The sequence below is a fragment of the Elgaria multicarinata genome, chromosome 20, assembly GCF_023053635.1.
Source record: "Elgaria multicarinata webbii isolate HBS135686 ecotype San Diego chromosome 20, rElgMul1.1.pri, whole genome shotgun sequence".
NCBI classification, from domain to species: Eukaryota; Metazoa; Chordata; class Lepidosauria; order Squamata; family Anguidae; genus Elgaria; species Elgaria multicarinata.
In genome coordinates, this window is record NC_086190.1 from 20,101,470 (window position 1) to 20,124,747 (window position 23,278).

Below are 23,278 nucleotides of genomic sequence, written 5' to 3' on the forward strand. Positions count from 1 at the left end.
TTTTTATTTGTTAAATTGCTAAAAATTCATCAGGTAGTGGGATTAACATTAACAACCCAAAAAGGGGGGTGGGGAGAGAAGGAAATTCACACAGACCTCTTTTCATGTTTTTGTTTTTAAATATCAAGGACACTCACTTTTCCATTCCTATACTTGGATGAGTCTAAAATGATGGGTGGGCTGGGATCCATCTTGGACACACCTGAGTCATGTTTTTGGGGAGGGGGGGAGACACCTCACTCACAGCGCCGGCACACACAGGGCTTGTGCGTCATGATATGGATCCGGCTTAGCGCATGGGGGGGGGGAAGTGAGCTGGGTGTTTCTGCAAGAAGAGAAACATGGCTCCGTGGGGCTGAGGAGGAGCAGGAGGGGTCTGTGAGGGGGAGAGGGGTGTCAAATGTGCAACCGACACAGACCATGCCTTCTGCAAACACAAATGGATGGGCAGAGGGGAGGGGGTGGACATCTGTCTGTCTCCCGCCTCCCTCCACCCATCCTGCAGGTAGAGAGATCACAAATGAAGTCATGGCAGCGCAAAAAACAGCTAGCATGCGCAGAAGTCACAAACACTGAACAGAAGGGGCTTTACTTTGCTGGCGTGTTGCTGGGAAGGACATCCTGTGAACCTGCTCGTGGGGTGGGCGGCCTTGGACTCCAAGCTACACTCTGTATGACCGTCCACCGTGCACATATCGGGTGCATGGGGGTGGGCTGCATGGACGCAGGCCCTGCGTCCATGCAGGGTTGGACTCGCCAGAAACGGCCGCTCTACTCCTTACTTCCAGGACATTAAAACATAAATAAAAAAGTTTCCTCTCTGGAACATTCCCCCATGGAAGGGGGAGAGGCATTTCAGGAAGGAAGAGGGCTCGCTGCATGGATAGGGGGAAATGATGCCAGTCTGTTTTGGGATTGCAGGGGAAGGAAGAGCCAAATGCCTGGAAGGCATTCTCGGATTATTGCAGGGACTTCTTGGGAAGCCTCAAAATGCTGCTGGAATTGGTGGCAGCAATTCAGAAAGCTCCATGTATGTCCAACACCGAGGAAGGTTTTGGCAGGAGCTCCTGAGGTTGGGGTGGGACAGCCCCCCTTTTTGCTAAGAGACAATAAGGCTTGGCAGGATTTGAACAGACTGCTGCAGTGGGAAAAACAGGCCTCAGGGAGGCAGTTTCAGAGTCTGTGGGAGCCCTGGAGATGCCGGGGCCGCTGCATGCAGAACAGAGGCTCCAGAACTGAACTTGGGGTCTGCAGCACGCTTGGCGTGAAGAATGGGTGTAAAGGCGCAGGAGAAGCCACTTCTGGGTGTCACAGGCCACTGGGTGTGCCTAGAGGCCATTCTCATGCAGGGCTCAGGGAGGGAGCCAGACAGCTGATTTGCAAAGGGCTCCCCTTCACACACAACAGCAGCAACCCAGCCAGACTCTCAAGGAAGTCGGCAACCGGCCGCACACAAGTCCCCTTCTTCCTCCTGCTCTTCAGTAGCCTGTAGGGTTTTTGTCCCTCCCCCCCATCTTTTCTCGGGTTGCCTAAAGTGGCTGCTAGCAGCCCTGCGGGGCTCCGGGACCCTGGTATAAGGGGCTGCCAAGAACTCTGCCCCACAAGCTCTAAGGCCTGTGCCCATCCAGTCCCTGCTGCCAAACCCTTGCACGCAGAGGTGGCAGGTGACTGAGGGGTGGGGACATGCACAGGAGACCTGTGGTGACAGTCGTTCCCCCCCCCCCCAGAAGAGATCAATGAGACAATGGGGGGGAGGCAGGGGCTGGGGGAGCCAACGCAGCTGTTAGGTGCGGCATCAGGGCAGCGGAGCTGCGCAGTTCCCAACAGCCAGGCCTTTGCTTATAAGACAACCCTTGAGAACCAATTCTGAAGCAAAGGCATTTTCAGAGCATAATGAGCACAGGAGAAAAACGAGGCCCTGAGGAATGGGGTGCATGTGCGGAGCCTCGAACCCTTAGGGAATTCACCCAAGACTGGCTTGCTAAGCAACTGCCCCTCCTCCCCCCAGCCACCCTGTTTGGAGGACCAGCCCTGGCCCCAAGGAGTCCCGGGGCACCAAAGGAGGCGTTCCCTGTGGCAGATGTTTTCGTGGGCCAGAGTCCACTTTGCCAGGGCCGACCTGGGTCTGGCACACAAGAGCATCTGCACAGGACGAGTCCCATCCTGAAGGCACCACAAGAGCTGCAGATGGATTCACAGAGCCCCTCCAGCACCACCGTGGAATTTGTCACTAGGAAAGGTCCCTGTCGCTGGTGGGGCAGGACGATGGCACCCCCCCCACCTCCTTGAACGGGGGAATGGAAGAGGGCAATGCACCCCAATGAGGGCGGTTGTGCGCCCCCGGCAACCTTCCGCTTGCTGGCGATCGATGCCACAGACAGCCCTCCACAGACCACCAAGGAGGTGGGCATGAGGCCGTTCAGCAGCCGGCGCTGCCGCCGCCGCCGCCGGTCTCGTGGGTCAGCTCCCCCTCTGGAAAGGGAGCTGGAGCTCCAAGGGCTGCGGTCATGCAGGGAACGGGAGGGAGGGAGGGAGGGAGGGACGCAGCAGTGGCGTTTGTTTAGATCTTTTTATTGGTGGGTGGGTGGAACCCCAAATTCACAGCCTGCTTGACAGAGCGCTACGGAAGGGTCTGGAGGGTTTGAGGGGAGCTCAGAGGCTGGCGGGGCAGGGGGGCAGGAAGGGGGTGGGGGCTGCTGCCGTCGCCTGGATTATCTCTTGGCTCGCACAAAGTACAAGGCATTTGTTTTGGGGTAGTACTTGACGTTTTGCTTCTTGTCCATCAGGCCGCCGAAAATGATCACCTCGCCCCGGCCTTGTACCACGGTGTGCAGGCTGGTCTCGGGCGGCCCCACCACGGCCCCGCTGCTGAAGAGCTTCCACTGCACCCGCCCGCGCTCCTTGAGGCCCTTCACGTCCAGCACGTACATCTGCATGGGCTTGCAGTTCAGGCTCTGGTACAAGGGCTTGCCCACGTTCAGCGACTGGGGCGGGTGGTGGCCCAGCCGCCGGGCGATGGGCGGTAAGGCGTGCCCATCCCCTTGGGCGGAGCCGGGCCGAGGGGCGCCAGGGGGCGCCACAGCGGCCTCACTGGCGGCGGCGGCGGCTCCACTCTGGCCGCCCGGGGAGCCTGGCGAGGAGCCCAAGGGGGGGCTGAGCGCCGCGTGGGGCGCCTTGGAGGAGAGGGCTTTCACCGCCTCCAGGCTGCGCCGCAGGGCTCCGGGGGAGACGGCCCCTGCCAGGGAGCTGGTCACGCGGGGCGGGCTGTGGGCGCCGTTCGTCTGCTCCGGAGGGTTCCTGGGGCCGACCGTCCTGCCCTCCGCCCCCTCCGGCTGGCAAAGGGGGGGCGGGGGCTTGGGCTCCCAGGTAAGGTCCACAGGTGCCAGCCGCAGGTCCTTCTGCTCGGGAAGGGAGCCCCGCCGCGGGGCCAGAGAGAGGCCGGTCTTTAGGTCGCAGCCTTCGGTGGCGGAGGAAGGCGTGCTGGGAGAGAAGGCCTGGAGCGGACTGTCCAGGGAGGTTCCGCCCGGGGCCGGGGCGCCTGGAGAGAAGCCCCCGCTGCCGCCGTTCAGCACCGGAGAAGTGTCCTCGTGGGCCGGGGAGAGGCTGCCCTCCCGGGAGCCGCAAGGCGTCTGGCGCTGGGCCCGGGGCCGGAGGGTGCCCCAGCGGCCGTTGACGCAGGGCGCTTCGTCCGCGCTCCGGACCGGGGAGTGGGAGCGGTATTCCCGCGTCTCGGGCACCAGGGCGGGCGGCGTGGCACTGATGGGTGACGGGCGAGAGTTCAAGCTGGGGCTGAGGGGCGCCCGCCCGCTGGGGGCTTGGCTGAAGACCACCACGCACTGGCCCACCTGCAGGCGGAGAGAGAGACACACCGTCACCGCTGCGGCACCGCCTGGGCCGGGAAGCAGAGCTCCAGGGCCGCCACGAAGGGCCGGAGGCTGTGTGAGGAGACGGCACCTCCCCCCGCCCCCCAGCTATAAGGCTCGGCCCTCAGGGGACCAGCGCTAGCCTCATGCTTGTGCAACCCAAAGCCCCCCCCCCCCCCCCCGGCACAAGCAAGGTTTCCATGCTGGAAGTTTTGCCACAGCCCCTCACCCTGCAGGCCGGATGGCACCAGAGCTCGGGGGCTCCCTGGTCTTCGTTCTCCACCTTCAGGGGTTGCCACGTCCAGGGGGGCTCGGAATTCATGTGCAGCAGCCAGGCGTCCTTGAAGAGCTGCAAGGGGCACGGGGAGTCAGAGGGCCCATGGTGAGCGGCTGACGGGGGGGTGGGGGGGCGCGAAGGGCAGGAAACCCCCCCACGGTGGGAGGCTAGCGCATCTTTTGCCACTCTAGCTCACTGTACTTCATGGTTTCATTCTTGGGAGAGAAACCAGTGGGCTAGAGCGCCCCTGACTCAGGGCAGGAGGGGAAAGGACTTCTCCCCATGGTGATGGCAGGCCCCACATGGACTAGAGCCTTGAAAGGGAAGCAGGACCTTAGAGGGAGGAGAGGGGGCTTTGCAGTAGCCCCTGCTCTGCTGACTCACCGCGTTCGGCCCCCCGCAGCCCCCGAGGATCAGAATGGTCTCGTCGTCTATGACAATCTGGAGGGCAAGGAGAGAAACAGGCAATGTAGCAGGAGGAGCCCAGAGCCTGGCCAGCGTCTGCAGCCACGCAGGTCCAGGGCCACGTCCTCTGCCACCAGAAGGGCACGAGGAAGCACCCAGGCTCAGCTCCCAGTGCCTCCAGCTAGAAGCAGTGGGAAGACGGGCCAGAGCAGACGAGCCAAGGCCCGGAGTCTGCGAAAGGGGCTGCGTTGAACCCCCAAGCGCCCGGCTCCCTTGGATCCCCCGGCTCCATGCGGACTCCGAGGCCACGGAGGGGGGATGGGCGGCCCCCTCGGCAAACTGCTCCGCCCCCCAGGCCCCTTGAGCGATCCAAGGCCCTTCCTGTCTGTCTGTCTGTCTGTGCACACGCTTTTGCGGAAGGCCACGGGGGCTCAGTCCTGGACAGGAGAGCCAACGGAGCCCCGTCTCGGCATCTGGCCGCTTCTGCTCATCAGAGGCGGCCCCCGGGGCCCCCTGTGAGCCCAGCCGGGGCTTTAGCAAGGAGCCGGAGGGATCTCTCAGGGGGAAACAGCAGCGGCAGCACCCCTCTGGGTCTTGGCGGAGGAGGGGGGTACCTGTGACTGGCCCCCTCGTGGATGAGGGCTGGGACCAGAGATGCTTGGCTTGGACCAGGCCCAGTGCTCCAGATCCAGCACCCAGACGTCGTTGCTCCTGCAAGGAAGAAGCAGCAGCACACAAAGAGCCTCAGAAGGGGAGGGAGGAGAAGGCCCGCGCGTGCGCCCGTGCGTGTGCGAGCAGAGAGCAGACTTACATTTGCCGAGAGCCAAGGGAGCCCCCAAAGACAATCATCTTGTCCCGGATCACGCAGGAGGAGTGGCCGGCCATGGGAGGGGGGCCGTGGGTCGTCACCACACAGTTCCACCTGAGGGAGGGAGGAGAGGGTGGGTCGAGGCCGGAGGGAGGCTGGCGGCCCGGGCCGAAGCGCAGCCGGCGCTCTTACCAGTTTTTGGAGGGCGAGTAAGTGTGGATCTCGTCAAAGAACCGCTCCGGCTGGTGCAGGGGATATGGGCTGGGCCGCGTCCAGCCCCCGAACAGCACGAGCAAGTCCTTGTAGACGACCAGCGTGGCTCCTGCCTTTGGCGAAGGGTAAGAGCCTGCAGGGGTGGGGAGAGAGCGGCCAAAGGGAGGTTAGAAAGCCAGGCTCTGGCCGCGTGGGGACTGCAGCAGCCCCCCCCCCACCTCACTGGCTTCCTGGCTTGCCATAACCAGGGTTTTTCCTGGTCGGGCAACCACAGTCCAACTGGAGCTGGGCTCTCCCCGTTTGGAGGCGGGCAAGGGTTGCTTCCAGCAGAGGCAGGCACCGCAGCTGAGCCTCTGAGCATGTGAGAGAGGCAGGAGCGGCCGAGGGAGCCTTGGCCCTCTCTCCTGGTACACGGCTGGGAAGAACCTGGGGTCCCAGTGCCTGAGAAGGCCCAGCGCTCGCTCACGAGCGTTCATAAACCACTGCTGACATCTGCAGATTTCAAAGTGTTGTACACGCAGCTACCAGCCCACGCCTCCTTCTCAAGGCATTCAGCACCACGGAGCTCCGACCTTTGGCTCGCCAGCAGCCGAGAGGAGGAAACACACAAGCCCCCACCGTGGTGGAGCGAGGTGGTGGTGGGAAGACTATTTCAGCCCCCTCCACCCCCCAACCTGCAGCAAGGGAGCAAAGGCAGCGGTGCCCAGAGCGCGGGAGGGGAGGTGTGGCAGAGCGCCTCGGGCAATTGAGCTACAGACCCTTTCGCAGGACCCCTCCGGGCCAGGCTGACACGACCTGGAGGATCCCAGGGCAAAACTGGCCCTTGGCTGCTCTGCATCCCAGGCTCACAGGCCGGGCAAAAATAGGTAGCTAAAGTTAGAGCCCCGGAGGCAGCTCCAAAGCCCCCCCTCCAGCGATATGGAGCCGGGCAGTCCCAGGAGGGGCTCACGGAATTCCACAGGAAGCCAAAGAGGCGCAGCGGCCTGGGATGGAAATAGCCCGCTGGGCAGAGATGCCTCTGTCAAGGGCCGGAGGAGAGTATGTGTATGTAAGGGGCAGGCAGAACGTCTGGCAGCGGGGGGAGGGGCAGGAAGAGTGTCCGGGGGCCAAGACTGCCTGTGGAACGGGGGCTCTGCCCTGCCTGAAACAGCATCCCCTCCCCTGGGACACGCCAGCCCCTCTCCACGGCCACTGCCGTCCCTTCCGGCAACGTGGAGCCCTGCGAGCACGAGCCCTGTGGCCGCCTCTGTCTTTTCGCCCCCTGACGGGTGTGTGTGACGGGCTCCTCTTCTTGGGCCCCCAGAAGGAAGAGCCCTTGCCTTGCTTGTGTGTGCAAGAAGCGTGGCAGCGCCCCCTCGGAGGGCCGTGGACCCAACCCCCATTTTCCCCTGGTGCGCGTGTGTGTGTGTGTGTGTGCATGGTGTGGGGAGGATGGGCTGCAAGCTCCTCAGACAAATTAATTATTGCTTTTATTCAGCAGCGAGGCAGCCGTTTAAAGGGGAAGCATGAAAAAGCCCATAATTTCCTGTCGGGCTGACTGACAGGTGTTTTGGAATCCGGGAGAAGCACCTGCAGGCGCCTGGCAATTAGGGTGACACAGGCGGAGGGCGACTTCCCCTTCCTGACCCCAAATCGACTCCCTTGTCGGTGCAGAGGAGGAGAGACGGCAGCTCGGTTGCGCCCGGAAACTGACGCGCCGCCCTCTGTCCACGGCACTGTGGGAGCGTTGCCACTCAAACACAGTGACTGGGTGGGAGGAACATGCCTCCGCCCCCCCGGGCATTTGCTGTGCTTGGCGTGCCAATGCCTGGGGTGGGGGGGACTGCAGGCCAGCTCCCCACAAGTCAGGGCCAACGAAGCGACAGCCGTCGCAGGGACCGGACTGCCGCCCGCTTCAGCCTGGCTTTGGACATGCAACCGTTCTGGCACATGCTGCTCTGCAGAAGAGCTCTGCCGAACTCAAAAGCTTGCCTCAACACACTGTACAAGAGCCGTGCCCAGCCGAGCGCTCTCCAGGTGAAGCGGACTCCTAGCTGGCGCCCAACCCACCTGGAGGCGCCAGGCTGGGGATGGTGGCTGTACGAGGCGAGGTCTACTGGAAGCACCTTCCTGCGCAACCCTCCCAGGTCTCTCTGGGCACAACGCTGCGGCCGCAGCCGCTCTCTCCGGGGAAGGGTCACCGCAAAACACGTTCCGCTGTATTTTTGGGCGCGGATCCAGCGGTGGCTGCTTCAGCTGCCCCATCGACTTGCAAGGGAACGCCGGGGAACCCACGGAGGCCATGCGCTGGCCGGATCGCGCTCCCTACCCGGAGGTTGCAGCTGCAGCCAGACCTGGAGCAGGTGCTTCCAACAGCTGGCAGGACTATTTCCCCTGGGACAACAGAACCTCTCCCCGCCCCCTCTGGACTTGCTCTCCTAAAAACAGGCACCCGGCAGAGGGTGAGTCGGCCGGGCCGTGGAAGAGACGGGCGTCAACTGCGGGGGCCGAAGAACAGCACTGGCAGCTTCTTGAGTAGCACAGAAAAAGAGAAGGATCCCAAGCAGCGTTTGCAAAACGCACGCGGAGAGGAGGTCGTGGCACACGCTGGTGGGCAGAGGCAGGGAGAAGGGGGCCTCTGATGGCCCCCACTCAGGGCGAGGGGGCGCCACTTCATCGCCCCAAAGCCTGGGCCCGTAGGACAGAGGCTTCCCGCGAGCTTTCTTTTCTGCAGCAACGTTGAAAAGGACCGGACCCGGGATTTGAATGACAAAAGCCATTCATGGTTTCTCCCAAAGGGCCCAGCCCGGCTGTGGGGATCGAGTCCCGCCCGCTCCTCGGTTCTAGAGGCGAACCTGGCGATGGCGAGAGCGGACCCGGTTCCCCCACTCCGCTCTCTGGCCGCTGGGGGGACCCGCAGAGACACGTCCTGGCGGCTCCTTCAAATACCTGAACTGGGAACACCCAAAATGACAGGGAGCGCTGGGCCCTGGGACGTGGCTGGCCCTGCAGCAAAAGCAGGCGGGCGGGCGCTGCCGACCTCAAGGGGTTGGCCCCATACCACCGCCCCACAGAGCCGTGCGCTGCTGCTGCTGCTGCTGCTCCTCCTGCTCTGTGGGGAAGGCAAGAGCTGCCTCACCCACAGGAAGCTATTGGGGCGCCTGCACCCCACCAGCCCCTGCGCAAGGCGTTTCTCGGAGGGAGAAGAGGCTCGCAGGGGAAGCAGGAGACCGAGAGAGATGGCAGAGAGGAGCCAGGCGGGAGCTGCTCTAAGCCTACATTGTCTCCCACAGCAGCACCCACGGTCACATACACACATCTGCGTTCAAAAAAGATCAGTATACATAATCGGACAGCACACAAAATGCAAAACTAGGTGTAAGATAGAAAGCATTGAGCGGGATCGCTTTGCGCCCCACACCCAGCCTGTGCTCCGTGACCCCACCCTGTCTTGCTAAAGAGCGGGGGTGTGTGCGGGGGGGGGTCTCCGAGGCCAGAGCAGGCCAAGCGCCCCCTCGCCCAGCGGACTCGGCACGCAGAAGCCCCAGGCGCCAGTCAGGGCGGCCCCCTGCCCCGGGCCACGATCTCCCCCCCTCCCTCCGCCCCAGCTCTGCCTCGCCCAAGCACAGGTTCGCCGCGCCCCCCCCTCACCTGAAGCCAAGGGCCGGATCCACTCCTTGCTGTTCAGGTCGAGCCTCCAGAGGTCGTTGAAAGCTGCGTTGCAACTGCTCTGCGTGCAGCCCCCAAAGACGTACATGGACTGGTTGGAGTCGTAGTAACACGCGCCTGGAGAGGAGCAAGTAAGAGGCGAACACAGGCTCAGCGCCTCGGCGGCAGCCCGGTCTCCAATGAGAACCAGAGACCACCCCGAGAGGAACCAGGACTGCACCCCCCTCCACCCAAAGCCACACACACCCGGCCCGTGAAGACCCACAGAAATGGCAGAGCCCCCCACCCCGCTGGCAAGGCACGACTTGCCTACAGTTTGCTATTCTTCCATGGTGGACTACCACTGAACAGGGAGGATCTACACAGCCACCAGGGCTACGAGCCATCGACAGTCCCCTCCTCTGTACCTGTTTGCTGACAGCCTGCAGGGAGCTGCTGAAGTCCCTTTTACCCCAGGGAGCCAACGGCAGCGAGAAAACTTCCCCCGGAGGCGGACCGCGTTGCTTTACTTGGCATTTCCCAGCCGCCCTCCCGGCCTAAAGCTGGTGCCACTTCCTCCTCCTTTGAAGACGATGTGGTTTTATAGGCCCAATGGTCCAGGTGGGGAATTCTACCCGCTCCGGCTCTCATGCAAGCCACCCAGGGGACTGAAGCAGGCGCTTTGCAAGACGAGAAGCCTCCACGCTTCACGGCGCCCTTGCCATTGACGGACAGGCGGGCCGAGGGGAGCTCCCAGCACCTCCAGCTCTAGCCTCCTGGGAAGACGAGCACCGGGCCCTCCTCCCCCAGACGCAGAGCCAACTCCCACCAGGTACTTACTGTGCGAAAAGCGCTGGGTGATGGGGGTGCCTGGGTAGGGATACGTGCGGCTCTCCCACTGAACGTTCCCTTCTTGGACGGCCTTGATGAAGCCGTGGTAGCACTGGTGAGCCACGCCTGGGGGCGGAGGGGGAGCAGACGGCATTATGGGAGGAGGAAACCGGCCCGGGGGAACAGAGCTGTGCTAGGCTGCGGCGGCAGCGGGGGGGACTCCAACCCAGCGTTGCCCAGGGAGCTGGGGGAACTTTCCAGGCGCCACCCACTGCCCACCTTCGCCTGTTTCTTTCAGGAGAGAGCAGCGCAACCAAGCGAGCAAAACCCAGGGCCCTGCGATTGGAAGCGGAGAGCAGCCGCTGGCAGCTCCAGGGAGGCGTCTGCCCTTGGGCGAGCCTCTTCTGCACCCAGGGGGCGTCGTAGGATGGCCCAAAGCACGGCCCCGGGCAGGAAGCGTCCGTGGTGGGGCTGAGGCCAGGGCAGCGGGAGAACAAGGAAGCGGAGGGCGGTGAACCCAGCCTACCCCGCCCCACATCCGGCCACGCGAGGCCCTCCCCCTGCCAGTCGAAGGGTGGCCAAAGGCCAACAGCGAAGCATGTGTGGCAGCCACGAGGACCGTGGTAGGCGCCGGGGCCTGGGGGCCCCCTCCCCATGCATATTGGCCGGTGTGTGTGATGGCAAAGGTCTTGGAGAGCTGAGAAGGGGCAAAGTCCCTGGGATGGGGGTGGAGCAGCTGGACGACACTGGGTGAGATGCGGCAGGAGGCATCAGCAGAAGCACGGCCTACACTGAGCAGCAAAGTGCTGGGAATCAGGTGAGGGGATCTTAAGTTGTATTTTAGGAATGCTTTGAGGCCCTGAGCATTGAAAAGCAGGAGAAACAAGCTTCCTGGGAGTCCGGAGTCCTAGTTTCTCAGGGGTAAATCCATTCTCTCTCTCTCTCTCTCTCACACACACACACACTCACCCCTCCTCATGCAGGAGGTCTCCTTACTGGTAGCCCTCTCAAGGCAGCCCCCACCCTTCAGCCAGAACACTACTTGGCTAGGGGAGACGTTAGATTTCGGGGCCTGAAAAGCACCCGGTGGTTTCTGCTCTTTTCATTACCGAACCACAATTAACAAGTTGAACAACACAACTGGCTTTGTAGTCCAGGGGACGTGAAAGAGAGGGAAAACATCTGGTCCGAAGGAACGCCACCTCCTGCCCCAGAGGCCAAGGCGACGCCCGTGAAGCCAGGCGGTCTCTGTCCGTCCATCCCCAATTTGGCACAGGGGAGGGTGGGGTGTGTGTGATGCCCACGGCAGGCCCCTCCCTTCTCACCACCCTCATCCTGACCAAACAAGGTTCGGCTTCTGGCATTTCTCCAGGCAAAAGCAAATCTCTCTCTCTCCACCTCCTTATGGGCTACAAACGCAAGAGACTCTCGGGACAGCGACTTCTGCCACAGGAAACACCGCGGCTTCCCAGAACAAGGAATGCCCAAGGCCGGTGTGTCCCCGTGTCCCACCCCCCACCCCCAGCACTGGCTTCCTAGCAGCAGGAAGCCCCATACCTTTGATGAGTCGATACCACTGCTTGCAGACGAGGGCAGCCGTCTTGTGCTCCTGATATGGCGAGAGGAAGGACAGGATGTACTCCAGCACCTCCTCCGGCAGCTCCTGCATGGAACGCTGGTGCTCGGCTGCCCCTGCTGCTGCTGATGCTGCCGCTTCCTCCTCCTCCTCCTCTCCCTCCTCCATGTGGGGCCTGGCTCGCGGCCTCTCGTCCTGCTCCATGGTGCCCCCTTCTGCCACGGCGTCCTCGGGGTCCACGGCCATGAAGCTGTCATCGTCGCTGTCAGAGCAGTTCGCCATGGCAGTTCGCCACTTCACCACTGCAGGAGGGAGAGCGGGGGTGGGGGGAAGGGGTTGTGGGTCAGGCCATTCCTGCAGGGAGCACCAGAGACGGCCCAGGGCCCAGCCCTTCGCCTGCCCACTCCTGTCACTCGGCCTCCCCAAGAGAGGTGTGGGACAAGGGGAGAGGAGACACGCCTCCCCACCCCAGGACTTTGCTCGGAAGGGACACCCCACACACACACCTGGGGCCCTTCCGAGAGACTGCGCAGTAACAGCAGCTCCATTGACACCCCTCCTCCAGTGTGCACATCCGGGTGAAGCCGCCTTCCGTTGGAGGAAGGAAGTTCCCCCTAAGGCTGCCTTGGCTTTGACCTCCAGCCCCACGACCTTTAGGGGCGTCTGGCCTGCAATGGGGCAACGGAGACGCTCCCAGCGGCCCCAACAGAATACCGGCAGCCTCCGTCCCTCCCCCAGAGAGCGCCGGATGGACCCCTTTCCTGATGCAGCCGGCTCAGAAGGACAGGGGGAGCCCAGTGGCAGCAGCCCCCACAGCAAGCAGAGACTTCTTTTATATTGCAGTCCTGCACCACCAAGAGCAGATGCTCTCCGTGCCTGAGTCCTGAACGATGGGGAAAGTGAGGTGGGTGGGTGGGGGACTAAACTGGAAATTACAAAGTGGCCATTTGGGCTTACTGGCCAAAATCTCCCGGCCTGGAGCCTCCCCTAACCTTTGAGACCAGGTGCTTCCAGGACTGTCCTTTGGGGGGGGGGCTGGAGGGAGGGGGGTCACAGTCATGGAAGCCAGCTGCCCCCCTTCCCCTAGTCCCATGGGGAAGGCAGTATGCCCCAGGTGCCAGGAAGACAGTGAGGACCAGAAGATGTGGCCAATGACAGGTAGGGCAGGGAGCCCCACAGTGGCCCACCCCAAACCCTAGCGGCAACCCATGCTCAAAAAGGGGTCAGGGTGTTGGTGGGTGGGGGGCGCCAGGGAGCACGACGTCAGGCCAGGCAGGCCAAGGGGCCACTCTGTCCTATGCACCACTGGGGTGCGGGGTCCTTGATAGAAGCTTCTTGTAGGGCTGCGCAGGACCCTTGGCCCAAGTGGTGCTGAGGAGGAGGAGGGGCCAGTTTAGGAGCACCTCCGCGCTCCGCCTCCCCAGGCAGCCCCCTCTTCCTCCAGACAAACGAGGCCCCCCCCGGGGGCGGAGCCTGGTGCTTGCTAATCGCACCCTCTGCCTTTGCTCCAAGTGACTTCTAACATTAACCTTAGTAATCCACCCAGAGAGCTTCAGCTATGGGGCAGTATATAAATGTAAATAAAAAGGGGACCCCCAACTTCCCCCAGATTCTGCTCATTTCCACCTGCTTCTGGAACGGCTTCAAAGGCCGCAGCGGATGCCTGGATCACACAAAGGCAGAAGGAGGCCCTCCAAGCACGGTTTTAAAGTGGGGGGGGGGGAAGGCAGAGAAAAATTCATGGGGGAGGGGAGAGGAGGAGACGTCCACCCGTGGCCATTGATCCCAAAGTAGCTCAGTGGAAACTTTATACTCAGAAACAGCCCAGTTCCGGAGGTGGGAAGGAGGAGGCCACCGAAGAGCAGCGCTCGCCCCTCCTGCCGTGGCCCCCGTCCGTGGCCTTCCCGGAGGCCCCCGTGGGAAGTGGGATGCCTTGCTAGATGGGCCTGGGCCTGATCCGGCACAGCTCCTCCGATGCCCACAAATGCATGGCACACCCACAGGACAGGGGAAAGGGGCAGCCGGATCAAGAGGCAACGGTGGCAGCGCTGGGACCTAAACCTCAGGATGCAACTTCAGGATTTCCAAGTTGGAACAAGCAGCTTCCGTTCCCAAACTAAGGAGGGTCGGTCGGTTTGCAATTGTTCTTTCATTTAAGAAAACCCACTGAGAAGATCCTCCCAGCCAAGTAACAACTGAACCCACAAAGGCCCCACTAAATCAACGGCCGCTCCGAAGACGCCACTCCCGAAAAGGCAAAGTCACCGGCTCACACGGGGAGAAGTTTGCGCCTAGCAAACGGGGAGGCTCAGGTGGGGGGTGCAGTCCGGACAGACACAGCCGCTGGCAAGAAAGAGCGCACCGGGCGCAGGCGGTTGTGCCACATCGCATCAGCGCAAAGAGACCCACGGAGGCAAAACAAGGGTTCCTGGCGCCACTGAGGTTAGCGGGCTGGGAGATTTGGCAGGGGAGGAGGAGGAGGAGAGTCCGCGTCCCCTTTGCCAAGGGAGGCTCAGTGGCATCGGATCAGGAAACACCAACTCTCCCAAGCGGTGGGAGGGACCCCGCCAAACAACCCCTGGGGTGGGGTGGGGGGGAAGAAGGATAAGCGGGGGGGGGGATCTCCCCCTTCCACGCCCCCCTCCATTGCTTTAGGGAGACCAACTCCTTTGCTCCTCCTCCTCCTCCTCGCCAACTGCGCAGCCAGCTCAGCCCCCCCCCCCGTCTCCCCTCCTTGGGGTGAAGCTCCCAGGAACTTCTCCCAAGGGTGGGGGGGGCACGGCTATGTCCTGCCCCCAAAGTACAGCCTGACCCAAGGGAGCCATCGCCAGACTCCCGGTCACAGGACAGGATTCCACCCCATGACAGAGCAAAGGAACCACAGACCCCAAAGGCCAGAGCTCCTTCCCCCCACCCCCAGGCCGGCCGCCCCTCCCTCTTCCTTCTGGGGAGAAGAGAGCCGGGCTCAGGACTTAGTCCAGCCCCCATTCTCAAGTCCACCCCCCCCCCCGAGGCAGGAGAAGCCCAGCAGCCACGACAGTGAAAGCGACACCCTCCTCCCCGCCCCCCCCCCGCGAAACAAGCACTTAACCATCCCCTGGGATGGCTGGGGGGGAGGGGAAGGTTTCACCCCTGAGACCCCCACCCTCCCCCCACGGCCAGGCAGCTCCCCCTCCCCCTTGGGGAGTAAAAGAGCCCCCTCTTCCTCTTCCCCTCCCAGCCCCCCACCCACCTGGGGGTGCTGGGGCTCCCGTCTTCAGGTGTGGGGCGGATGAGACGCCCCCCGCCCTATTCCCTCCCCCGCGCCAAAGGCCTGCGGGACGGGGCTGCCCTCCCTCTGCCCCAAGCAGCCGCGCAGGTGGCCACCAGCCCTTCCTCATTCCGCCCCCCCCCCCCAGTGCCCAGGTGCGGGGAAGGGTCCGTCCGTCCCTCCCCTCCTCCTCCTCCTCACCTGGGCTCTCTTCCTCCTCCCCCTCCCCGCCGCCGCCGCCGCCGCCGCTTCCTCCTCAGAGACCTTCCTGCCGCCTGGGCGGGCGCCCAGAGGAGCCCAAGCCGCCTCCGCGCGGAGCCTGAGCCCTCCCGGCCACCGTCCCGGCCGCCATCTTGCCGCCGCCGCTGCTCCCACCGTCCCGGCCGGGAGGAGCAGGAAGGGGGGGTGTTGAACAGGGGAGAGAAGGGAGCGTCGCGAACGCGCAGGCGCGGGCACCGTCACGTGACCACGGGAGGAGCTGGCCGCGGAGGAGACAGGTCGGCAGGGTCACGTGGGTAGGCGTAACGGCGCCGGCGCGACCGCCATCTTGGGAAGGGCGGCGGCACGCCTCGGTAAGGGTGGCGCACGCGGGCGCCATCTTGGGAAGGGATTGTGACGCCATGTTGCGGCGCGGGAGCGCTCGGCTTGGCCAGACCTGCGCCTGCGGAGCCGCCCCTCATGGCTCACGACCCCGGAAGTGGCGCTCCAGGGGCTCAGGCCCAGGACAGCGTCCCCAACAGCGGGCGGCAGCCGCAGGAGGCGCCAGTGGTGGTGATTGCTGTGCCCCGCTTTCCCCCGGCAGAACACCGGGAGCTGCTTCCTGCCCGGCACCTTGACCGCTTGGGGGGCTCGTGGAGGGCTTCTCACCACGCCTCTTCCACCCCATAGTAGTATCCCGAAATACGCATGCGCCAAAACCCAGCCACAAGAACGAGAGTAAGACCCGCGCATGTGCTTTAGCCACGCGCGCCGGTGCCGAAAGAGAGCCGTACTCAGGCGGAGCCGAGATGGGAGGAGAGACGGGGGAGCACGCATGCGCGTTAGCGGCCCGTGCCTTCCGCCTTGGAAGAGTCTCGGCGCTCGCGCATGCGCAGGAGAAGACCTCGGCTTCGGTCGAAGGAGCCGGAGCCGCCAGGAACGCGCATGTGCCGAGAGAAGCCCGGGAAGGCGCATCGCCTCGGGCGCGCATGCGCGCGTTGAAGCGAGCAACAGCGGCGCTTGGCAGCCGCCGCCGCCGCCGCCAGAATTGGGAGCGCCGCGCGCATGCGCGGTAAGCGGGCTGGCGGCGGAGGGGCATTACAATGGAAGAGGAGGAGGTCGCCGAGAGCTGGGAGGAGGCGGCCGACAGCGGGGTGAGCCCGGGGGGCGGCCGTCTCGCGGGGCGCGGGCGGGCGGCGCGGGCCCTCATGGCTGGCGGTGAGGCGCCGCGGGCTCCGCCCGGGCGGCTAGGCCTCTTAAAGGGGCCGCCGCCCCATTCCCCACTCCCCCTCCCTCCCCGGCCACGTGCTCCCCGGGGCAGGGCCCCCGTCCTCCCCACTCCCCTTTGGGCGGTGGGGCAGGCGAGGAAGCCCACCCGCCCCCTGGGCAGGGAAGGCCGGCCAGGCGGGGGCGCCCTCCCGACTGCAGCCCCCATCATCCCCAGCCCGCGGGGCCCCTGGACCCACCCGAGGCGGAGGAAGGCGGGACGGCCCGGCCCCGCTCCGCCCTTGGCCGGGCTGGGGATGATGGGAGCTGCGCGCGCCTGCTAGGGAGGGAGGAAGGGAGCCGCCCGCGGGTCCCAGAGGCGCCCCAGGGGGCTTCGACTGCAACCCCCACCATCCCCAGCTGGCGCGGCCAGGGGCCAGGGGCTCCGGGTCTGCCGTCCACAGCCGGCCGTGAGTGGGAGCTGCGTCCTGCCGGGCGGCTCCGCCAGCCCTTGAACGTGACCTTATTCCCGCCAGCAGCGGCAGGCGGCCTCCAGGTCCCATCATCCCTGGCCAGGAGGGCGCCTGGCGTGGGTCTCTGAGCGGGGGCCTCGGGCCCGCAGAAGGGCCTGGCTGGATTGCCCCCCCCCCCAGCCACCCCCAGCCAGGCCAGCGCTCCTTGCGGGAATGCAGGCGCTGCCTGCCGGGGCTCGAGGCCGGAGTGGGCGGGGGGGCAGCCTCCTCTGTGCCGGTTCTAGGATGCGCTTGGCCCCATGAGAGAGGGGGGCTGGCAGGCGGGTGTGTGTGTCCGTGCCCCCCCTTGTGTGGGGCTCCAGGTGGGTCCCATCCCAGGGCTGCTTGGATGCGGCGCCCGTCTGGGGTCAGGAGGTGGCCACGGGGACGCTCCGGGGGCCCTGGGCCGGGCTACGTGCTTGTTCGCTCCTCAGTAGCCCAGAAGGGAAGGAACGGGCCCAAGGCAGTTCTGGTTGCCTGGAGGTGATCCGTTCTTGGCCGCAAGCAGGCAGGCGGTTCTGAAGCAGCGTGGCCCTCATCCGAGGCCTTTCGCGGGAGCAGGAGCAGGAGGGCATCTTGTGGCACCTGGGCATCTTGTGGCACCTAGGCCTCAAGAGTGGCCCGCGAGAGAGGAGGACGGGACAGCGAAAGAGACTCATGAGCCAAGAGCAGCAGGCTCACCCGCTCCTGTGGCCCAACCCCAGGCCTATGGGCCTCCCAGGGAAGCCCTGCCGGGGACTCAACTGAAGCGGCGGCCGGCTGGCCCTGGAGCTGGTGGCCAGGGAACTCCTGCTCCCTCGGCGCTTTTGGGGGGCCCCAAACAGTGCGGCTGCGGGGAGCACAACGAGCGAGAAGCGCCTGAGCTGCTCCAGAAAACCCCCCTTGCGCCTCGGAAGCGATGCCCCCCCCCGCCTCCGCACCAGCTCTTTGTCTTTTCCTCGTCTGCCCCTGACTGGGTCTTCATGGGTGTTGTGGGGGTTTTCCACACCTGCCCAGCAGCAGCCCCACGGCCCCCGCAGAAGTGGCCTCGGTAGCATTTGGCCACCCCGTTCCCATTCTGTGGGGCTCCGTGTGCTGGCTTGGGCCCTGCTGTTCATCCGCCCAGGTGAGGGGGTGTGCAAGGCAGGAGGGCGGGCTTCCCAGCGTCCAGCAATGGTGGTCAAGCAACCCCAGACAAGGGCTTTGCCTGGGGGTGAGGAGGAGGCGCCTGCCCATGGGTGCTGGCCGTGATGGCTGCGTTGGAGCCTCCAGGCTCAGGCGCAGTCTGCCACTGAATTGCAGTGACTGGGGGTGGCCCCCCTGTCCTGCTCCCGGGCTTCCCGCAGGCGCCTCGTACAGGGCCGTTGGCCTGGCCCAGCTGCTCTGCCGGAAGGGGGGTGGAGGAGGGGACCGGGTGCCTTGTGGAGGGAGAGGCCGGGGCCCAAAGGCCAAGGCCGGCCGCCCAGGCTCCTGAGCCCGCTGCGGCGGCTTTTGCCATAGGAGAAGCGCTCGCTTAACAGCTCCTCCGGGGAGGTGCAGCTGCCTTTGCTCGTAGTCCAAAGTCTGGAGGCCCGAGTTAATGTTTGGATGCTTGTGGGTGCCTGCCTCGTGGCTTGTTTCCAAAGGGCTTTTCGTTTTTGGCGGTGGGTGGACCCGTGGCTTGGACTGTCGGAAGCGGCCTTGGGCCAGTTGGAGCAGTTGCCCGTTTTGCCCGTTCTCAGGGGCAGCCACGGCTCCCTCCAGGCCTCTGCGGGCCTTTGCGCGTGGGGCCCCTCACCTCGGCTTCCTTTCCAGATGGAAAGGGAAACGGCTCGCTCTCGGTGTCTTTGGCTCGTGGCATGCGCCACACCGAGGATTGGCCTTTGCGTGGCAAGGGGCTAGCCCTCTTTGCCAGGACGTGGCCGGGGGCTCCGGGCGGCCTGCCATTGCCCCCACAAGCTCCACTGGAGACATGCGGTTGCCGGCCGCCTGCTCGCCCATGCGTTCCCCTGACATCCCCGCCTCTGCTTTGGACCCCTCCGAGGAGTCCTGCCCTCCGCTCCTCTGGGCTGCCTGCTGTCAATCACTGCCTAATTTTAACCTGCTTTCGGCACAGCCGGGTGACGGCGCCTGCAGAAATAGTCTCAAGCAGCTCTGATGTCGGGGAAGAGCCTCTGACCCTGTTTTGCCTTAAGGGCCGGAGCAGCTTCGTCGCTGGGCTGGGCTTGGAGGTGCCGCCAGAGTCCCTCTTTCCTGGAAAAGGTGGGGGGCAGCTCCAGCGCGTCTCTGGGCAGCCGGGAGGATTGTCCCGCGAGGGGCCTTGCGTAGGCGGCCCCTCGGCTGGCACTCACCATGGTGCGGCTATCCGAGAGCAGGTGTTGGGAAAGCGGCTTTTAAACGCCATCGGTGGAATTTGACCCCATGTTGTTGTCTTTCAGGAAATCGATAGGCGGCTGGAAAAGAAACTGAAAATCACTCAGAAGGAGAGGTGAGTTGAGATTCCCCCACCCCCGGCAGCCTCCCTCGGCTTGTCTCTTTCTGGCACGGGAACGGCCGCGACGTCCAAGATCGCTGGGGCAGTGGTGGCGAGAAGGCCCTGCCGCTGGGGCGCGGCGCCATCCTTCCGCAAGACGTCCTGGGGTGTTTCTGCCAGCATCCGCTTCTGCCCACTTGACCTGCCTCCTGGCGGGAGGGGGCCCTTGGACACGAGCATGGCGCTGGTCCGTGGGAAAGCCGGGCTCCTCGCCCTCTGGACAGTAACAGGCTCAGTCCTTGCTTTGGCCTCATAGGTGGGGGAATGGTCAAGCCAGGAGGGGGACCAGAATGACTGTTGAACCTGGCCTGATCCAGCCACCTGCCCGCCCCTCCCTGCTGGGGCTGAGGGCCCTTGCCTCGGATCCTCAGGCACGCCTTGCAGCGGTGGGAGGGGGTGTCGGCCGTGCAGGCCTCACTGGTTCCCGGCTACCTGGGTGCCTCGAGGGAGCCGGGAGCCACTTCCTCCTCCCTTGAACAGCAGGAAATCAAAGTCCCCCCCGAAAGTGCCGATCGTGATTCAGGACGACAGCCTTCCCTCGGGCCCCCCGCCGCAGATCCGGATCTTGAAGCGGCCCACGAGCAACGGGGTGCTCAGCAACCCCCACGCGGCCAGCCGGCCTGCCTTCCCCGTGAAGTCTCTGGCCCAGCGGGAGGCCGAGTACGCAGAAGCCCGGAAGCGGATCCTGGGCAGCGCCAGCCCTGAAGAGGAGCCCGACAGGCCCACCCTCGACAGGTGAGAGAGGCCCCCCGCCCACCCCCAGCTGGTCTCCCCGCTGGGGCTCAGCCCCGTGGAGGGGCCTGGTCTGGGCCCTTCCTGGGTCTTTGGGCTGGCCCTCAGCGGGTCCCCCTGGGCCTGGGTCTGCCTGGAGGCAGCTGCCTGTCCCCGGCTGCCCCCAGAGAGATGGCTCCGGCACCGTGTGGGCGGCCCTGGCTGCCGGCCACCGAGGGCTCCATGCGAGAACGGCAGAAGCTGCCCGATGTTGAGCCAGGGGCTCCTGGGCCCATCTAGCCTGGGATGGTGGGCACCGGGGCTTCAGGCAGGAGTGTTCCTGGCCCTCTCCGGATTGCCCTGGGCCCTTCCGACTGCCACGCAGGGGCTCCACCACCGAGCTACAGCCCCGGCCGCATGCGGGTCCAGTGTATGGTGGCTTCGAAGCCCCAGCTGGTGCTGTACTGGCCCCACTGCGCTCCGCCTCCCTCCTTCCTGTCCCAGGGGGTCGCCTGCGGCCTTCTCACCATCCTGCCTGATGATGCTGCCGCCACCCTGCTTGCTGACGGACGGCTGGCCTTGTGCTTTCTCTGTCTCTCCCCTGGTAGGCCCACGAGGATCTCCCAGTCGGAAGAGGGCCGGCCGGCCAGCAACGTGATCCGGCAGCCGCTGGGCCCGGATGGCTCACAGGGTTTCAAGCAGCGCAGATAGGCATGGCTGCTGGCGTGGACACCGGGTGCTTCCCGCCCCAGCCGGGGCTGTGCGGCGGCGGCGGACCGACGGGCCCAAGCGAGGGGGGCGACTCGGGTGACTTGCACTGTGACCTCCTTTGCTCTGCCGCCTCCTGCGCCCGTGCGCCCCAAGCACTGTGACGCCCCCCGCTTCTCCCCCTGGGATAGGCGCTCCAAGGAGGGCCTCCCGTGGCCACCGTGGCGGGTGGGGGGCGGCGGGGGGAGCACCCCGCCTGCCCAAGCCAGCACCAGCAGCAATAATCCCTTCTCCCAATGGGCTCACGTGGCCTGGAAGCACTGGCTGGGCTGCCGCTTCCTGACCTCTGCATGTTTGTCCGTGTGGCTTCCGGAGCAACGAGCGAGCCGGGGGGGCGGGGGGGCTCAGGTGCGTGCACACGTTTGTCTGTTTGCTTTGGGGAGAACAGAATCGGGTGGCGTCAAAGCCACGCGCATGGGAAGAAGGGGGCGTTGGCAGTTTAACGTGTTCATCTGGGAAGCGAGAGTTGGTAGTCTTGGGAAAGCAGAGGAAGGACTCTGGATGGGCTGCTGCAAATGGGGCGATCCGGGTGCCTCTTGCGGTTCGCTGCTGCTACTTCTGAGCAGATGGGAAGGGGGGGGGGCAAGGCTGAAGCCTCCAATCCCTCAGGCTCCTGACTTTCTTTGAAAAGTGCCAGCCACCGCCCCTCCCAATGCTGCTACCGCCTGTGTGTCCTGAGCTTTGGCTAGTCCTCCGGGTTGGGCCGGAAGGGATCGAAATGCGCCTCTCGTCTTCGGCCGAAGGGAATGTCGGCCAGCGCCTGGCTGGCTGGCTGGTGCTGCTTCCGGGCCGAGGGGGGCAGCTCGGGACAGCTTTCTTTTGTACCATGCTGATGCCCTCTGGTGAGGCCAGGAGGAGGGAGGGAGGGAAGGAGGGAGGGCCGCCAGGGGCCAGGCGATGCTTGTGCTGGCCATGGTGGGCAAGCGCTTGGTGAGCCCTGGGTGGCCAGGGTCTCAGCCTGCCGCTCCCAGTGCGCTTTGGGTTCTGCCGCTGGTAGAAGTGATGCTAATAGGCCAAGAAGCGGGGCAGGAGCCACGTCCAGAAATGCGTGAGAGCAGGTGCGAATTTCCCTCTCCTGAGAGGTGGGAGGGTGTGGGGCAGCCTCGAGGGCTTGCGATCGTCTAGCGGGGTGCGGAAGGGGCCCTAAGGTGGCCCATGGCGAGGCTTCGGTTGCCTACCCCAGGCGGAAGCTGTCGGATTTTCCGCCAGCGGCTGCGAGGAGGCTCCCAGTTCTGCGGTGCCGAGGGTCCTGAGGCCGACTGGCTGGGCCTGCCCCGTCCTCTCTAGCAGCCATATTTCCGGTGGGGGGGCTGTAGGCCTCCCCCCAGCACCACCTTCAAGTGACCGTGGGCTAGCTTGCTTCACTGTGTTTCCAGAGTCTGCCTTTTTGTTCTACTGTCTGGTTTTGGAGGACATAAGAGGTGTGGGACAAGACACTGCACCCAGTGTCAGGCACACCGAAATGTGTCTCTCGTGGCCTGGGACGGTAGTGGAACCTTTGCCTATTTGGAGGGCGGGGGGGGGGGGCTCTTTGTACGTCAACCCAAGACATGTACAAAAATATTGCAAAATAACTGGTCAAAAGAGTAATAATAATAAAACTACCTGTGTACAAAAAGTGAAACGTGACGGGCTGTGGCTGTGTTGAATTTGCCCCCCCCCTTTCCTCCCTCCACTTCCCACATCTTCTCCTTCGCTTCCTGAAATGAATTCCTCTAGGGCCACAGACGTTGCTTTTCCCTGTCTCTCAACTGATGCCGCCTGGATCTCTTCCTCCTCCTCAGAGCTGCAGTGTATTTTGAGTTGACCCAGCTGGACTCCTTTTCTGCAAGACCTTCTTGTGGGATGACTTTTGTGCCATGCCTCTGGTTCTTACAGGATATGGCAAGAGGTAGTGGTGGGGAGACGTGGGTGGGAGGGAAACAGTACCCCCCCCCGCCGTGGGAAGAAAGTGGGGTAGGGAAAATATGAGCAATAACTGCAAGTCCCCACCCCCGCACGCCTTTCCTTAATTCTGATTTAGATTGGGTGGCTGGAAAGCAGCTCCTTGTCAGCCTCTCCTTTCCTCCACTTAGTATCCCATATCCTGCACCCCAGGAGCTGCCTTAACTCCCGGCTTGTCGCTCCTAACAGAGGTGTCCAGCCACCCCCATCCCCGGGCAACTTCCCCAATATGAGGGAGGTGGTTCAGCTGATCACTGCAGTGCCCCCCACCCCTCTGCTAGCTTAGCCATAGTCCTGTGGGGATGTTGCCAGCCGCCTACCTGCAGGCAGGGAAGTGGCAGAGCCTTTTTCACAGTCTGCCATTGGAGGCTTCTGCTGTGGACAACAGGTCCGTTCTGAGATCTGTGCTGAAATAAGTGGGAGGCCTCCTTGGGTGCGTGCAAGCAAGTGTGTGTGTGTATTTCCACAAGGCAAGCAAAGAGGCTGCGCCAACCCACAAACGTCTGGCGTATGCGCATAAACATTTTATAAATTGTATTTTAAATAAATGTGTTTACCTTTTAAAACATCTGGGCTCATTCTTCCTCTTTGTGGGGTT

At 64.0% G+C, this 23,278-nt stretch overlaps 2 protein-coding genes across 4 annotated transcripts; one reads left to right on the forward strand and one right to left on the reverse strand.

Annotated features, from left to right (window-relative positions):
• Positions 1-2,550: 2,550 nt before the first annotated feature.
• Positions 2,551-15,264, reverse strand: FBXO42 (F-box protein 42). Of its 2 annotated transcripts, XM_063145209.1 has the most exons (10): positions 15,052-15,263; positions 11,582-11,902; positions 10,034-10,150; positions 9,197-9,331; positions 5,546-5,699; positions 5,357-5,467; positions 5,160-5,256; positions 4,525-4,581; positions 4,093-4,212; positions 2,551-3,845 (listed from the first exon to the last, which is right to left on the reverse strand). In XM_063145209.1, the coding sequence occupies exons 2-10, from the start codon at positions 11,880-11,882 to the stop codon at positions 2,712-2,714; spliced, it is 2,226 nt and encodes a 741-aa protein (XP_063001279.1). In that variant the 5' UTR covers positions 11,883-11,902; positions 15,052-15,263; the 3' UTR covers positions 2,551-2,711. The 2 variants fall into 2 exon arrangements, with proteins under 2 accessions (XP_063001279.1, XP_063001280.1); XM_063145210.1 differs by lacking the exon at positions 9,197-9,331 and having other exon boundaries at positions 15,052-15,264.
• A 722-nt stretch (positions 15,265-15,986) lies between these two features.
• On the forward strand, positions 15,987-23,246 carry SZRD1 (SUZ RNA binding domain containing 1). Of its 2 annotated transcripts, none has more exons than XM_063145160.1 (4): positions 15,987-16,202; positions 19,163-19,212; positions 19,741-19,992; positions 20,577-23,246. In XM_063145160.1, exons 1-4 carry the CDS (start codon positions 16,152-16,154, stop codon positions 20,677-20,679), a joined length of 456 nt encoding a protein of 151 aa, XP_063001230.1. In that variant the 5' UTR covers positions 15,987-16,151; the 3' UTR covers positions 20,680-23,246. The 2 variants fall into 2 exon arrangements, with proteins under 2 accessions (XP_063001230.1, XP_063001229.1); XM_063145159.1 differs by having other exon boundaries at positions 15,993-16,202; positions 19,738-19,992.
• Positions 23,247-23,278: the final 32 nt, after the last annotated feature.